We start from the raw sequence: 17006 nt of genomic DNA on the forward strand, positions 1-17006 counted from the left end.
TCTCACTTTGTAAAAAAAAAAAAAGTTCATTTATGGTTTTCTGTACATTCTTAAAATAAGCATTTGTGGCCTCAGAGTAGCTGTGGAACATATATGTCAATAACTTCTCCTTTTCATTCCCTAATTGAAGGTGTGGAACATATTCTCACAGATTTTTAAAAAATTCACTGACGATATGACTTTATACCTGGAGTAACAGGAGAAGTGCAAGCTGTGCCTTTTATCTTAGAGATCTTCATTGTTTTGTGTTTCAGGAATCCCAAGCATCTGGACTGCCTGAGTACGTAAAGATTGTAGAAGTTGGGCCAAGGGATGGTTTACAAAATGAAAAGGTAATTTCTTTTTTTTTGTGTGTACCTTGACATGGATATCAGTTTCTTTTCATTGTGTAAAATACATGTGTCATGCTAATCATATTTCTTCTATTTTATAAAATATAGTTAGTTATGTATATTAATAACTGTCTTGCATGTTGGAATTAAAGCATATTACTGCTTAGCCAAATATTAAATTGCATTACCTCTTGCTATACTTGATTAAATAGTCTTTATTTTATTCCACCACCTTTTTTTTCTCTGGAATTTTTGTCAGCTAATCACATTCTGTTATGACATAATTAGCAAACGCCACAAAACACTAGCTATCCTTGTAATATGGAATGTGTAGGTATACACATACGGTAGGAACAGTATGATAGATTTTGTCATAATTCCCAATGAAATGAAATTATGGCCTAAAGGTGTATAGGGAAGTAAAGAAGTAGATTGAAAAGGACTATTTAAAACACAGTACTTTTGTCAAAACCCAAACGATAATCCCTTTCCATAAATGAGTGGTTAATCTTATTTATATTGTTACTTATATAAAAAGTTTTGGTAGAGTTAATAGTAGTCCAGAATAACTCTGCCTCAGCTGTGGAGCTTTTATTTTTTACCTCAGTATTTCTCTGGTTGGTCTATTCTGTGTTACAGTTTCCTTTGTTGCTTCTTCGCAAGGCTGATGTGAGGGCAGATCTAAAATCAGTTATATGGAAGTGTTTCCTCATTTTATTTTTGTGGTGTAAAAAATGGAGTAGAATCTTGTGTACCATCTAGTGCTTTCCCTGAATGGTAGCTTCTTCTCTCAGTAAATTGCATAGTACAAGTATAGTTCATTATTTTATAACTCATGTATTGATTATTGCTAGGAACATGTCACTTACAAAAACGTCTTGCTGAATGAAATACTTTATGATAATATGTCTCCATGTTCACAGGTGATTGTCCCAACTGATATCAAAATAGAGTTAATCAACCGGCTTTCTAAAACAGGCCTTCCAGCAATAGAAGTGACCAGTTTCGTTTCATCCAAATGGGTGCCTCAGGTATGTAAAATCATCACAATTTCTATTTTAAATTTACGTGTCATTCCATGCAGTGGAGTTTTCCAAGAGTATAGCCTGTATACTTACCCAAGAAAGTGGAACAGGGGTAATACGTTGTTTCTGTCAAATCAGATACTGTTGTCAGATGCTATTTATGCAGTTTTCACGTTTTATAGTTTCATCTAGATTCACTGAAGTTGAACTAATTATTAAAACGTAGTCTCAATACATACACATATATATAAACACTATTCATACCTTTATCTATCTTTATGTCTTTGTCCCACAGCGTATTCCAATGAAAAATAACAAGCTGAAAGTATTTTTATTGTATTCAGCTGCATCCATTGAAGGGCTTGTTAGAACATGAAGGTTTTATAGCTTCAAATTATAATCTAATGTTAGCCAGAGCTGCATGTTGCATGCCCTGGGGTGGGAGTCACCTGTAGTGAATGCAGACACAATCAGTGTCAACAATTGAACAGAAATTCTGCAGAAAACTGGTTAAATCCATAATTCAGTGGAGTGAAGGAACAGCAAGAATAGATTGTTCTAGAAGGGAAAGGAAACTCTGATCCAAACACAATAACCAGGGGAGCAGAGGCTTGTTGACGAAGGGGCACTCCAGCAGTGCCCAAGAACAGAGCAAGGTGGGTGAATATAACCAGGGCTGGCAAGAGTACAAATACTGAGGCACGTCTATAGTGATTTGGCAGTTCAAGATAGGAAGTTGCATCTATCTGTGAGACACAGTCAGGATCCAGTCAACAGATACATGGCCAAGCATGAGCTGTGCTGTTTCTCCAGCAGGGAGGAAGAGTAGAACCTCAACTTTTGACCAAAAAGGGAAATCAGTTTTAACAGAGCTGTTTGGAGGATCCTCTGCTGAACCTTCTTCCATCTTTTTCTTGCTTCTAGCGTTCTTCCAGCTTCCTTCTTTCTTCCAAAGCTGAAATCTTAGACATCATCATCACTCCCAAACATAAAAAATTCTCTAGAGGAAGAAAATGTAATTACAGAACTTGTGCAAACTGGGGATACTTCAGAAATGTTCCCTAGCACCAAAGCAAGGCAACTGACTCTGAAGTTCCCGTGCATACACAGAAGCATTTGAGTATTTGTATGATTTGTAAGGACCACACGAGTTATTTAAAAAGTAATATATGTATATAATTGATGTTAGAAAATATGCTGATTTTTAACATTTTTATTTGCAAATCTGTTAAAATGTATAAAAAGTTTGTCCAGTTGAAGCTGTTGAGAATGTGTCCTGCAAGTGAACTGCATTCCAGGCTTTCATCTGACAAAAATGTGGTATGGTCATACTTTTTCTTGTTCTTGAGATAGCAGAGCAAACTGGCTGTAGAGCACACCCTTATTTATTTCAGTGTTTCTGGGATCACCAGAGAGGAACTCAAAGAAAGGATAAGAGAAGGATAACAGTGATAATGCAGAATTTCTATGGTGTCAATGTATTTTCAGTTTGTGTTCGTTAAAGTGCCTGTGCTAAGTGTCATCAAACTTTGCTCCTACAGCAACAGAGAATAACACAAAGTTTTTAAACATGTGAGGGAAATGTCTAAAAAAAAGAGATGGACTTCTTCATTTCCTGTCTAATTATTTTCTTTTCCTATCAGCCATTAAGAGTATCAAATTTAGTACTAATGTGACAGTTTCAGAAAAAATGAACAACCCCTTTTATCTTGAATCCATGTCTGAATGCTTTATTTTAATGACTTAAGTTGTGCTTAAAATGTTTCTTTATTTAAAAGATAAGATTGTGTTGCTTTGATAGGAAGTGCAGTCTTGACTTTGTCTTTTCTTTGCTCCTTTTCATTTTCGTGAGTCATGGGAATGAAATTCTTGGTTATGTTTAGATTATTCGTTCACTTATTTCTTTTTTGGTATTTTCAAGCTCTTTATAGTTTCCCATCCTTTTTTTTTATTATTTTTTTTTTATTTTTTATATTTAATCTTGAGTGAGAAAAGAGTAAGTGTGTCTTGCAAAGCTATGATTTCTCTCTTGAGGGGAGGTTAAGGAAAACAAATGCTTCAGTAAGCATTCAGTAAAGTATTGTTCTTTGACTTTTGTTGTAATAAAATCTTTTTTTTTTTTTTTTTAATCCCAAGTATATGAAAATGTTGCACTATGCAGAAATTTGGATTTTGCTGTATTTTTTAAGAAATGACTAAGCACTTGTTTTTAGTCTTTTCAAATATGCTGGTTACAGCATTGAGTAGGTTCAATTGTTCTTAATATTGTGAAGTCTCATTTATCACATATCTGCTGACTCATTTATCAAAGTGCTCCATTTTCAAGTTTTGGATGGTTTTATTCTGTTGATTTCACTGTGGAGTCCATCAAGGTAGGTTTAAAGTTGCAGTAATAATCAGAGATTAGCATCATAAAAAATCTGTCTTTGTATAATCCAATTTTTTTTTTTTTTTTTTTTTTTTTACAGATACACGTAAAACAAAACACTGTAGAATTTTTAATCCCAGTTCTGTATTCATGTGGAACTGAAATGCTTGCAACTCAAGTAGTCAAAAGTTATGAAATACAAGAAAAGATGTTTGTACAACCTCAGTTTAATCCCTGTGCTGTTAAACTTTTCTGTGAACGGTATACCTGAACACCTGCCAGTGGTTTTTTTGCTTAGATATAGAATAAAAAAATTAGCTGCCAATCATGGCAAATTATTTCTGTATTTCAGATGGCAGATCACAAAGAAGTAATGAGAGGCATTGAGCGGCATCCTGGAGTCCAATATCCTGTTCTCACGCCTAATCTTAAAGGTTTTCATTCAGCTGTAAGTGCATTTGTAAAAGACATTCACAATTACCTTCTCCATGTTTTCATTTTTTTCCTTCCATATTTTCTTCCACCAGTGGAAATATCAATCAGTCCTTGCATATTTGTATAAATGATACTTGCATAAAAAGAACTCCTTTTCTTTCTTAGGCTTGTTGGCACTAGAAAAGTTTCTGCAGAATTTTTTCTTACTAGAAAGTAGCGAGTGAATTAAATGAAAATGGTTTAGAGGAATGTGTTAGATTTTTTAAATTTTTCATTTCATTTCAAAAGTTTTAAACTGTTCCAGTTCATACAAGGTAAATATTCTTTATGTTAAGACTCAAAATGGTGTAGTTCAGTCTTCATGAAGCAATGCATATTGATAGTTGTCTTTACATTGTTTGTTTTTTGTTTGTTTGTTTGTTTTTAATTCTGAAAATGTTTTGTGCTTCCATGCTTTGTCTTGATAGAGGACAGGCCATATTTGGAAGGCACACAGCTTTGTGGATGGACCAGTTGTGGTGTAGTCTGTCATTCAGTTTCTATACTGCATATGTAATCTCTGTTAAGTAGAACTCTATACATAAGTGAGTCAGCTACCAACAGTCAGCCAACTTTGTCTGCAGTGGTAACTTGTGTAAACTAAATTAGATCTCTGCATACCCTGCTTAGTGATGTAGTGAAGGGGAAACAGTACAAAAATAGTTCCAGGTGATTCCCCTATCCTTTCTTGATTTTTTTTTGATCCTTTTATTTGAAAGGGTTTTTGTTTCTGTGATAGTTGCTGAAGCTAAGACATCCCACAGTAACAGAAAATAAAGGGAAAAGTGAGCTAGAGAGAGAAAGCTTACTAGTATTTGTACCAGAGAGTGAGAATTAATTAGCTATTCTCTTCAGCTTAAATGTTTTCTCAGTGTTCTGATTTGCCTCCTTAGTTAGTTAGTTGATTTACTGAGGACAAGCTCAGGCTAATTGCCCCTTCAGTGAAGCAGCACATTGACAATAAGCATTTTCTAGGCTGGTATTTGCTCTGAGGCTTTTTCCCAGCAGAATCCAAATAACGCCTTTTCTGTGTTCCCCACTCAGCTATGACACCAATACCAGTGGAGCACTTGATCATTGCAGTCAACTTTATCAAGGAAATCTTATTGGTTACTGTTGCTGCTCCATGTATTTGTGGGTTACAGATTTTGTCCTAAGTTGTGAGAATGACTTCTTGGCATTGGCAAGGAGCTGACTTTGTACAGAAGATGATTATTTCAGAGATGTTATGCGATCTTTACTTTTGCAAAAAATGAAATGAATTGTTATTTTCATTGAATGTTTATGTATTTTCCTACATTTTAATACTTAAATTTTATCACTTTAAAATATATATGTATTTATATATATATATTTATGTATTTATATTTTTATGTGTGTATGATTGCTAAGAAGAAGAAGGAAATTTGTCATAGGGCAATGAACTCAAAGTTTGATTTGACTGATTTGTATGAAATAGATTAAAAAAAAAGTAATTAAACTTATACTTCAGAAATAGGGAAGACATATAATGTACTTTAAAGTTCCGGAAGGTCTTAAGAAATTAACTACTTAATCTCATCTTCTAATGTAGCGTTATACTTCTGTTCTGTTGATACTGTTCTGTATTTTTCAGATTGCAGCAGGGGCTACAGAGGTTTCAGTATTTGGTGCAGCATCTGAATCTTTTAGCAAAATGAATATTAATTGTTCTATTGAAGAAAGCATAGAAAAATTTGAAGAAGTTGCTAAGTCAGCAAGAAATATGAATATTCCAGTGCGTGGGTAAATATAAAGATTCTTAAATATTATAGAATTTTTGGAATACTGTTAGAAGTTTATTTTTTTTACAAGTAGAAAAGCATATTACCATATTTTTATGTAATAAATTACTGAAATAATAGCCTTTACTGTGATATTGTTTTCCAAAGTGAATATATTTAGTAATTTTGTTCTGTATCTTGCAACAACTAGTGGCAACTAGATTTATCTGGAAATTACAATGTGTATATACATATCCATTTTATTATGATTTTTAATCATCACAGATGATAGAAAGAACTTATTTTATGTTGTTGACACTGTTTCCTGAACCTTAAAAAATATCCTGAATGCTTTTACTTTATAGTAGTATTCATACACTGTAGAATCAAGGTATAAAAATAATGAAACAAATTTATTCCTAAAGAAAAAAATATTTTTGATGAAAGTTGTTGTGAAAACTCGAGGAAGCATATACAGTGTCTACTACATGAAATTCTGAAATCTTCCAGTATTTCTCTTTTTCTAGAATATTTTCTTTTAAAGTTTCAGAATTCCTGAATGGTACCTTTGACAATCTTCTTCATTTCCATTTTCTATTGCATTACATTGAGCTTCATATCTAAGATTGTTTGTGAATGCGAAAAGCATTTGTATACATGTTTCAAGATGAAACTCAACACTGGGATTCATTGAGGAGTGCTAGTCATGCAAACTACATCAGGCTCAAGAAATACCTGGAGCTGAAAAGAAGTAGAGTTAGATACCTCCAGAGTTCTTGGAAACTTATCTGGGAATAAATACTGAGATCTGTTTTTCCTTCAGAACAGTGAAGAGAGAATGCTACTGCGCACGTTTTGCACAACACAGTGTTTGCCTTGAGAAAAGATTTTATAATATATCTCATACATGCTTATGTCCTTTTTGCCTGGCCTGGTCTGGCCCATTTTGGATGGACAATCTCTTGGATAGAGAAGTAAGAACCTCATTAAGAAACAATAAAATTGTAACGGAGTTTAAATACTCCAACTAGCGGCTAATCTCTTGAGTCAAGCTTTGCCTTCCTGAGCATCCTCTCTTATAAGAAGTCTGTTGTTTAACCAGTCTCTACAGCCGCTGTTTGCTGTGTTTTTCTGAAACTGAACTCTGAGCTGAGAGCATAACGAGCAACTTAAGTTTTCCAGGAAGACTAAGCTCAGGGATTAGCACATGTCAAGCAGTGTTTTCTCTTTTGTGTTCCTGTATTTGACTACCAAACATCAAACATATGGCCCAATAGAGCCAGCCAGCAATCAGGGGAGTCCTCAAAGCTTGTGGATTGCATATATTTTTGGATAGCTACGGGTGTCAACAATTGGACTTTCTGAAGATGTAAACTGCAGGTGATGAAGAAGCCCCCTGTGGTGGACTCTAGATTGATGTTGAAGCTTAAAGTGGTAACTTATATTCTCTGCACTAGTTTGCACATGCTTAAGAAGCTGGAACCCTGCTGCTTTTTTTGCACAGAATATGCATTTAAGGCATTTGTAATATGCCAGCAGCAATTATTCTGGCTCTGATACACTGACATGTGATGGAAATAGCCATTCCCATGATAGGATTCTACAACATTCCCATACATTTATTGTTAACTAGCTGATCAATTATGTATGGCCACAAGGCAGAAAAGAATGAGGAAAAAAAAACCACCAAAAAACCCCACACAGTATTCCAAAATGAGATAATTTAACTCAGAGAAAATATAATCAGATTATGTGTATACTGCAGTAGCTTTGGACTTGTGGAGCTTTACATTGCATTTAATGACCCAGAACAGAGTGTGGAAAAAACAATCAGGAAGTGAAATTTAAAAATATCTTTAGTAGAAATATTCATTGCAATCAAGGTGACTTTTTTCTGGAGATAAAACAATCAAGAGTTAGTTATGAGAGCTTGTGATTTATGACCTTGATATACTAATCCCACATTTAGCTGCTATTAAAAGAATTAGTGACAAATGTTATTTTCAAATAAATAGTGACAAATAAATGTTATTTTCCCTAAAACATTTTAATTACCTTTGCAAGATCCTCTGAATGCTAGAACAAGCAGAACTTTGTAGTTTATAAAAATTACAACAGGTAGAATGAATGTATCAGTAGTCTTTGTGATGCAAAGTAACATAAAATAAAGCTGTATAACATAAGGGCAAATATTTGCATTCTGTGCATTGAGAATTAACTTTTTGTTCTTAATCAATCTCTTAGAGAACAGCTACTTCTGAAGAGCTGTGGCCAAATTCCACAGCCTTTACACATGCATACATCCAGGACTACACATTTTGGTTTCTAATATAAATGTTGTAGGCAAAATATTTTGTTTGAATTACTTAGGTAATAAAAATATGCATGAATTGTGTTTCTATTAATTTCAATACAGTGATTGTTTCCTTTCTAAAGAGCTATTGTTGTTTAAAGTGTTATTTATTTTCAGGAAATGGATAATTTAGTGTCTTGCCCTAAGTCCTTATTCGTGCAGTTGAAAAATAGTTCCAAAATAATTTTAAGGGGTTCAAATTTTATTTCCCGTTTTTACTGGCAATTTAGAATTTATGTACTGTGTGTAAATCATTGGCAATCCTTGAATCTTATGAAAAATGCACTGAAATAGTTGAAACTAAATGTTAAGCTTTTGCATGTCTTACTGTTGCTACAGCTGCACTAACATTGACTCGATCATCATCCAGAAAATTTATGTTGTCAGCTGTCACGTTTAAAATCTGTAATGTAGTACACAGTTTTCTAAATGTTTACTAAACTAGTTCAAATGTTTATGAAGAATTGAAATCTTGCATATGGTCAGAGAAGTTTGACAATTTATTAGCATCATAAAGGGGTTCTAATTTTTAGTTTTTGTACATGCATAAAAACTTTACAATAACATCTGGGACACATTCTGTGAAGACACTGTGCCAAATCAGTGTTATAAACTGTGTGGTCAGCTAATGACTATTACGCGTATTTTGCATGGGACATGGCACAAAATATAGCTGGTTTTAGGATTGTATCTTTTAATGCATCATTCAGGTACTATTACAAGTATCACGTCTTTTTCAGTGATTAAAAATGAACTCAAATAATCCAGGATTGGTGAAAAATTGCGGCACATGCTAGTTCCAAGTAGTCAATTGGATTGTGTTTTACTTAAATTGAAATTTTAGTGTAAGTGTAGGTATGGTGAAAAAGTTAAGTAAATTCTGGTAGTAGAAAGCCTTTAAGAAATTAAGGAGTTTCTTGTCTACACTCTCCACCTCTTTTCACAAATGGCTCTTCAGTTCCTACTTTAGTTCTGTGACAGCGAAGCAATATTATTCCTCTGAAGCTTTTGGTTCTGTATAAGATTGTGTTTGTCCTGAAGAAAATTAATGGTGAATATACAGCTGACGTTCCATTTTTTTATTTTTTTTTTAATTTATCAAAAAGCACCTTTCCATGACCTGTAATTAAAAGCTGTATGTATGTCACCGTCCTGAAGAAAATTCCCTGTGAATTGCCCTTTTGGACTATTTGCATGTGCATGTGTAAATCTGAGCGTGTACGCGAATGTTTAGAGTTTCAGCCTTGGAAAAACAGATGGAAATGTTTGCTATAAAATAACTTCTAACTCTGGAAGCGTTTCCTTACAAAGCTGCTGCTTCATAAATTAAAGCACGTGTAATCACACATTAATTCTAAACTGATGTATATAATTCCTTTGTTTATAGTCTATAATTTTTAAGAATGAGCAGCAGTGTCCTGAAGTTCACAATATGGAAATGATTATTGAATTGTATCAATATTTGGCAAACATCCATGTTTGTATGGAATTCAATGCCAGTTGATACACTTGAAATTTAAGAATATTTTTTTTCTATGGCAGATAAATATCATACAAACAATTAAACAGCAAAATTATTCAAATTGTTCAAACAATACATTTTTTTATTATGTTATAATAATATTATCTTAACATTAAGATTTAAACATGTATACTTCCTTGTTGATCATAGTAAATAATTATTATTGTACATCTATGTTAATATAAAAAGTAAGAAGATACAAAATAATACAAAACCTAACAGAAAGAATCAAGCTTAATTTTCTTCATTCTGCTAGAGATATTTGGATTTATTCTGGGAAGAAAAAAAAAAGGGATGGAGGGGGAAGAACACATTAGAATTCTTTTGATATATTTTATAGCATGCAATTCCAGAGATGTTTATTTTTATAATGAAGCATTTTGAGTATCTGAAACTTCTGATTTTCAAGACAATTTGATCTTAATAATTCAGTTCAATAATACCCTTTTTCCATTTTTGACAGTTTACCTTAGATACCTTAACGCAGGACATTTGGCTTACCTCACAACACTGTACCCAATGAGAAGTACTATGAGATGAAACTCCGACAATGCAGTTTTGCACAGATCAACGTGGTTTAAAGCTGTGTATATTTTACCAATAAAGACAGAAACTTAGAAGTCATATTTTTTGGCTTTTTAGAGTACGTAGGGCTAGACTATATGCTTTTTCTGAATTGCGTTAAACCCTCATTGTTAGGCTAGATTGTGGAGTTCTTTGTCATAGTCACAATTATATTAATAACAGGGTGATTTGTGTTATTATTATTGCTTTAGAAAGTTAGTAATACTAGCTTAGCACGTTCATGTCACTATAAGTGAGTCTATGGTTGAGACTGTGGGAACAACAAAATGTAGAGAAGCATTTAATAGACTTGGAAGCAGCGCATTTTAATGTGTAAATGGTAAACTAGTCTACAGGGTTGTACAGCATTAAGCCATCTGGTCACGGTCCCCTGGAGAAGTTTGAGAATTCAGAAACTGCTAGGAGTTGGGACTCTTTGCATTTCTCTCTACTGGGCAAAAGTTAAGAAAATAATGAAGGAACTGTTACAATAATTCTATCATGGCAGATGATTACACAATATTAGAAGAGAGATTTTCCTTAAGAACCATGTTATACCAATTTGTACTCATCTGTTTGGTGCCAGTAAGATAGGAAATATTATTGTAGGGCCGGCAGTGTATTGTTTCTCTTACTTCTCTGAATTTAAGCAATCTTCATTGCAAGTGTTAGTGTAAAATTAGATATAAAATGTTTGTATGAAATTATAAGATATCCACGTAGTATTTGGTGGTATGTTATTGATTATTGCTTGAATAGTTAGTCATAGTTACTAACCCTGAAATGGTCCTTCAGTGTAGTAACAGTATTCTGTTTTTAGAGAGGTTGAGAAATCACTCATAGAATTTAGTGGTGTTTTCTGGGCTTTTTTTTTTTTTTTTTAAGTACTTAAAAAAATCCTGGACTTATTTACACATTTTGAGGCTGTCTTGGAGATTTTGTTTCTAGAACAATCTCCTTTCCCCCCTCTCTTCTTTATATTCCCCTCTCCTTACAGTAAAATTGCGTGTTTCTAACAAACGGCTTCCTTTGCAAAGAGACAGAATATATCAACCTTAATATTATGAATTCACCAAATGATAGGCATATACATTTTAGCACGAACATCCAATAAAAATAAATACATCTGCAGTGAACATGGTAAATTATATGCGAACTTACACTATAATAATAAACAGGAAACAGCAGCATCTGAGTCTGCAACTGGCTTCTCAGGAGGCTCTGTGCTTCCAGCTGTGGTAGCAGCTGTGGATCTGGCTCTCAAACTCCTGCTGAAACAAGCTGACAAAGGGCTGATTACAACATGGAGTTGAGTTTCTGCTTGGATTCATTTTCATTTTAACACTTTGGTTATGAAAAGTTTGTTCATTTACCCTGTTTGTGGTTTCGTATCCTACATTTCACAGTCATTGGGCTGGTGTGGTGATTATCACTGCTCCTAGTCACCTTGATCTCAGGGACTTTCTACTGTCTATACCATTTGTGGAGCACAGCAATTTAGTTTTGGCTTATTGGAAGAAATTGAAAACTCTCTTCCTCTTCCTTATCCCTCCCCATCCCCAGAGGCTGTTCAGCATTTTTGTCCAAAATATTACACAGTAAATTGGTTGGGTTTTGTGTTTTAAATTGTTGTTGTATGCATAGAAGGCAATTTAGGAGAAACTCAAATGATACTCACCTGCAGTGAAGTCTGAAAAAACAGGCAAGAGACTGGGCAAACTCTGCCTGGGGATGCAAGTAGAGATCTTTTTATCACTTTTTTACTAAAGGAAGTAATTGGTCTCATAAAACCTGAGCAAGGAAAACAGCATCTACCTTTGTGTTCCTAAAGTGCTTTATAGGTAACTTCACATATTGCACGTTCTTCTTTCTGCTCCCAATTGCTTGAGCCCTTTTAGTGATAGAATGCTAAAGACATAGTTAAGCTACTAAAATGCCTGGCCTTCCTTCAGCAAAGATTTAAGCACATACTTAGAATTAAACACTTCCATTGCAAAGTCTGCTGTGTGAACTCCCAGATATTTGCTTCTGCTCATATACTGAGGAGTGTCTCTGGTGAATATCCTGAGACCAAGACAGTCTTTCATTACAAATTCCTCTTTTCTTTCAGTCTTGCCATCTTTTGTAGAAAACAGCTGTATTCTCTAACTTAAGTGAATCCCCAAATTAAATCCCAGTTGTCTCTGTAACTTATTGCTCAAACTCTTCCCTCTTTTTCCCTCTGCTTCTTTTCTTCACACAATGTCTTGCTTTTTCTCATGTGGAAAAATAGATACACTGTGCTCTTCCTTCTGTCACTTCCCTTCCATAATCTTTTCTCCTTTTCCTCCACTGTTGAGCAGCAGGAGTTTCTTGTCTAGTTTCCATCTGTACCCCTTCCACTTGCCCCAGTGACCCCATGTTCTGTTCTCCCTCTTATTTCATCCCTCCCTTATTCTCTTTCTTAACCTCTCGTTGTCCTCTGGCTCTTTTCCATTGCAATATAAGCAAGCATTTGCCTCTTAAAAATTGCACCTTTGACCCTTGGTTCTTCATATCATATCTCATTGCCTATCTCTGCTTCATTTCTAAGCTCATTGAAGGCGCTGTTTATAATTACTGTCTGGAGACCCTCTTCTGTGATTCTCTCCTATAACTCCTACACTTTGGCTTCTGTTCCTTGCAACAGCTCTCACCAAACTCCCTGATGACAGGATCTCAGAAACAGTAGTCTATCTCCATTCTTCTTGCCTTGTCAGTAGTGTTTGCTGCAGTGGACCAGGCTCTTCTTTAAATGTGTGTACTTTGTTGCTTCCTGTGTCTCTATCTTGTTAATTTTCTTCTTTCTAACCAGTTCTTTAGCATGTTCTTCAAGGTTGTCTGCAATTTGAAAGGGTGTGGGTGGAGGTCTTAGGGCCCTTGCCTTGGCTGGATTCTTTTTTTATGCCTTACGGATCATTTCAAATTTAAAAATGTAGCTGCCAAATGTATCTGTAGATAACAAATTGGTTTTAATATAAAGTTATCTCCTCTTCCTCGAGCTTATTGATTTGGAATCATACAAACGCAATTACAAAGCATCCCACCCAGATCTCCTTTAAGTGTGGATGTCTTGGCAAGTGCTCGGAGGAGATAAATGATTATCTTCCCTCTTTCACATAGGCATGCATGTGTTCTCTTTTCACATGAGAGATCGTCTGTACTGCTGCTAACTGTACCAGCCCTTACAGGCATCTGTTCCAGCTTTTTCTATGGATGACTCAAATCATGTCTGTTCTCCAATGAGAACAAAACAACTTGTCAAATGAAATTCATGTTTTATATTCTCTTCTAGAAATGCTTATCCTGATGTATGTTTGGAGTGCATTTCACTATTTTACGGTCTCAGGCATTTCACTTCCTTTGTCATTGCCGCATATTGCGTCTCATTTCTGTTGATTCTGTCCTTTCTTCATAGAATCCCACTGCTTTTTTGCTGAGGACAGTACCAAGAAATTTCATGTTATCACCACATTTTTAATTGCAACTCATTAAATGAGCGCGTTTTTAAATTCTGCCAAATCCTTAGCATTTATCCTTGACAAGCTCTACTAATAACAATTATTTCATTATCCTTAGAACTTTGCTCTCTATGGTAGGAATTCCTTTACCTGGCTAATTTTTCCGTAGTCCCTATTTTCTCCAGTGTAATATTGAGTATCAGGTGCCCAGTTAGATTATATTTGCCATATTTTCCTTGTTTAAAATTTCATTCTAATTACAATGGTGGAAGCATGCGGAGAGTTCATAATCTCAAACAGATTTGTGCATTGTAGTAGACAGATTCCTTAGGTCACCACATAATTTCATACCCCAGCGGGCCCAGCTGCATTATGTGAACTCAGGCGAGTTTCTGCTTGCTGATGGGAACTACAGGGAGTAGTTCCTTGTTCTGTAGGTACCTTTTGGCTTATTTTTACTTCTGTTTGCCATATGCCATTCCGGATGTCACTACTAAATGCAGGTCTTACTGATCTAAGGTATATAACTGCTAGTAACATGTAAGTTATACATAATTAAAGTGAACATGTAAATAAGTACTGTATGTTTTGTATTTGTACTGGTTTTGCCTCACTTCACAATGAGTGCCATGGTTGATATTGCAAAATAATTTCATTAGAAGTCTGTGTGTTTGCTGGCTGTAGGCACAATGGTATTGTGTTATAACCAGTCCTTTGGTTCTGACATTTGTCATGTTTGGTAGCTTTTGAAAAACTCTTTGTGTGCAGACAAGAAAATTAAGGAAATTTTCTCCAGTTGTTTCTGAGTTATATGTTTCTGAAAAGCAGAGCAGTGCTTAACTGTTAAAGGTAGCTACTGTTTTATGTAGATAAAAAATTTGGAATGTTAAAATTTAAATGGTGACAACTAAATTGAAGGATATTTAATAAAGTGTATGGCTGAGTTTGAAAAACCTGGTTTTCATAATAACATAAAGATAATTGAAATCATGCCTACTGGGCATCTGGGTTAAAATTACAAGTAGGATGTAATGTACCCAACCACTTTTGTGGAAATGGAAATGAACTTTCTTTTCCATTTCTTTGTAAGGGCTAATCAAGGGCTTTTTAGGTTCAGGATCTGCTTCATTCTCACTGCTAGTTCTCATGTGCCAACAACATCCCTTGAAATAAAGGATGGAATATGTTCCATGCAATAAAATGCTGACATTTTTTCACAATTTGTTTTTGCCTGTTACTCATCCTGATTTCACATTCTATCAATCAGTTTCTCTGTCAACTGCAAAGAAAAAATGTGTATTTTACCCTATGGACCTTGACTATGTACAAACTGGCATCTTTTCAATCTAGTTTCATTATACAATGTATAATTTTGTGTTATATTCTTCAGTGCTGAGGGAAGGGGAACGACAGGGGATCGATGAAGGCTCTTGTTCTCCTATTAAGCAGTTGAGTAACTTCCCACTGGGGCTGGGACTTTGCCTGCCTTTGAAGCTGTTGTAAATCCCTTGACAGCAGCACATACTTTGATTTTGAATGGCTGTTTCTGGTTTGTTTAATCCTATTCCTAATCAATTTAAGATAAACAATCAGAAATATAATGGCTTTTAATTGTTATTAAGAAAAGGAAATTTATACCCAATTCTACATTATCGCGGCATTAAGACCGAACAATGAAGATTCAGCTGTGGCTTTCAGTTTTTGTGCTTTGCAGAATAGACAGCTGCTGAGAGACGCAGTCTGGTTTCTCAATTTCTTCTTGTCCCAAGCAATGAAGCTGTAGTTCTCCTGGGGCACTGGGACAGAGATGGCAGCACAAAGGGCTAAAGCTACCCTATTCATTGCAGTTCCACCTACTAATGAAGTGGTGAGGTGGTTTTAAGTTGCTTGTGTCCTTCTACTGCTCTCTGTGATCCAGGTAGCAGACACAAGGAAGGAAGTGTTAGGATGCTTCCTCTAAATAGCTTGTGTGGGCCAGGCAAGGCAAAACTTGAGTGGACTCTTGTAACTTGTAAAGGAAATACTGAGAAAAATTGAAGTTTCCTGCAGCAGTTAACTTGGCTGCATTGCCAATGCTTTACAACTTGTAACATATATTGAGCATAAATAAAACTATAAAATCTTGTTCTGTGATTTAAAAAGAAATTTGGGAAACCTGCTATTTTCATCTGATGTAATTTTAACTTCTCATTGAGAACTTTATTCTACACTGACTAGCTTAATTGTTCAAAATTATATTTAAGCTTTTCTTTTTTTTTTAATGTAGCATGGATGGTTACAGAAATGCATATATAGAATAAAGCATCTTTGTGTGTTGTTCTTTTTACTGTAGGTATGTTTCTTGTGCATTGGGATGCCCATATGAAGGAGACATCACACCAGCTAAAGTGGCAGAAGTAAGAGTGAAATTATGGCTTTTCTTTTTAGTGAAGTTAATATATATTTGAAAATGCCTATAAGTCATGTTATCTAATTAATCCTAAAAAAGATCTTTAATGAATAACAGGAGAAACAAACAAAACACAGATAATACTAAAAGTGGGTGCACAATGTCGCTATTTTTTTTTTTTACCATCTGTGGTCAAATCTAAAGAAAATTGTGTGTTTTGATTGTTTTCAGTCATGAGAAAACGTGTAATGTACTATTTCCTTCAACAAGAAAGTAAGGAAATGCTTAAAGAAATAGATCCAAGCATGTGTGTCGGTGGGCCAAGTTGTATGAGATGATCCACTCTACGCTGGCGTGAGTCTGCTCTTGCAGTCAGCCAGCAGAGTCACAGGTAAAACTTTGTGTTTTGGCATGTGCCATAAAAACCACATGAGTGACATATGAACTCATCCCCAACATGATTTCCTACAACTTGACTCATGCCCCTGTGATAAAGTACACCTCTCTCCACTGATTTTTTCCATTTTGGATAAAGGACAATGAAGTCCAGCCTTTTATTTGCTAGCAGAACTAGCAGACTGAAAAAACTGGGGAGTAGAACACAAGTGTTATATTTTGCAGGAAGATGAAGAGTGCACTGAGGGCGACATGAATTTAAGCAGCACAAGGCAGAACACAGCTTTCCTCCTGGAGAAAGACTTGTCTTTTCTGTTACACTTAATCACCTATTTTTGATGATTTAGCAAAATCTGCAAACC

General features: G+C 34.9%; 1 protein-coding gene across 2 annotated transcripts in view; it reads left to right on the plus strand.

Moving 5' to 3' along the window:
- HMGCLL1 (3-hydroxy-3-methylglutaryl-CoA lyase like 1) overlaps positions 1-17006 on the plus strand; it is a 72804-nt gene that overhangs the window by 21739 nt on the left and 34059 nt on the right. For both annotated transcript variants that reach the window (XM_031610952.2, XM_031610951.2), the window contains exons 2-6: positions 255-332; positions 1256-1363; positions 4078-4173; positions 5815-5963; positions 16192-16255. In XM_031610952.2, the coding sequence (XP_031466812.1) occupies positions 255-332; positions 1256-1363; positions 4078-4173; positions 5815-5963; positions 16192-16255 (495 nt within the window). The remainder of the gene's footprint in view (positions 1-254; positions 333-1255; positions 1364-4077; positions 4174-5814; positions 5964-16191; positions 16256-17006) is intronic.

The sequence above is a fragment of the Phasianus colchicus genome, chromosome 2 (assembly GCF_987193195.1).
Source record: "Phasianus colchicus chromosome 2, bPhaCol1.hap1.1, whole genome shotgun sequence".
NCBI classification, from domain to species: Eukaryota; Metazoa; Chordata; class Aves; order Galliformes; family Phasianidae; genus Phasianus; species Phasianus colchicus.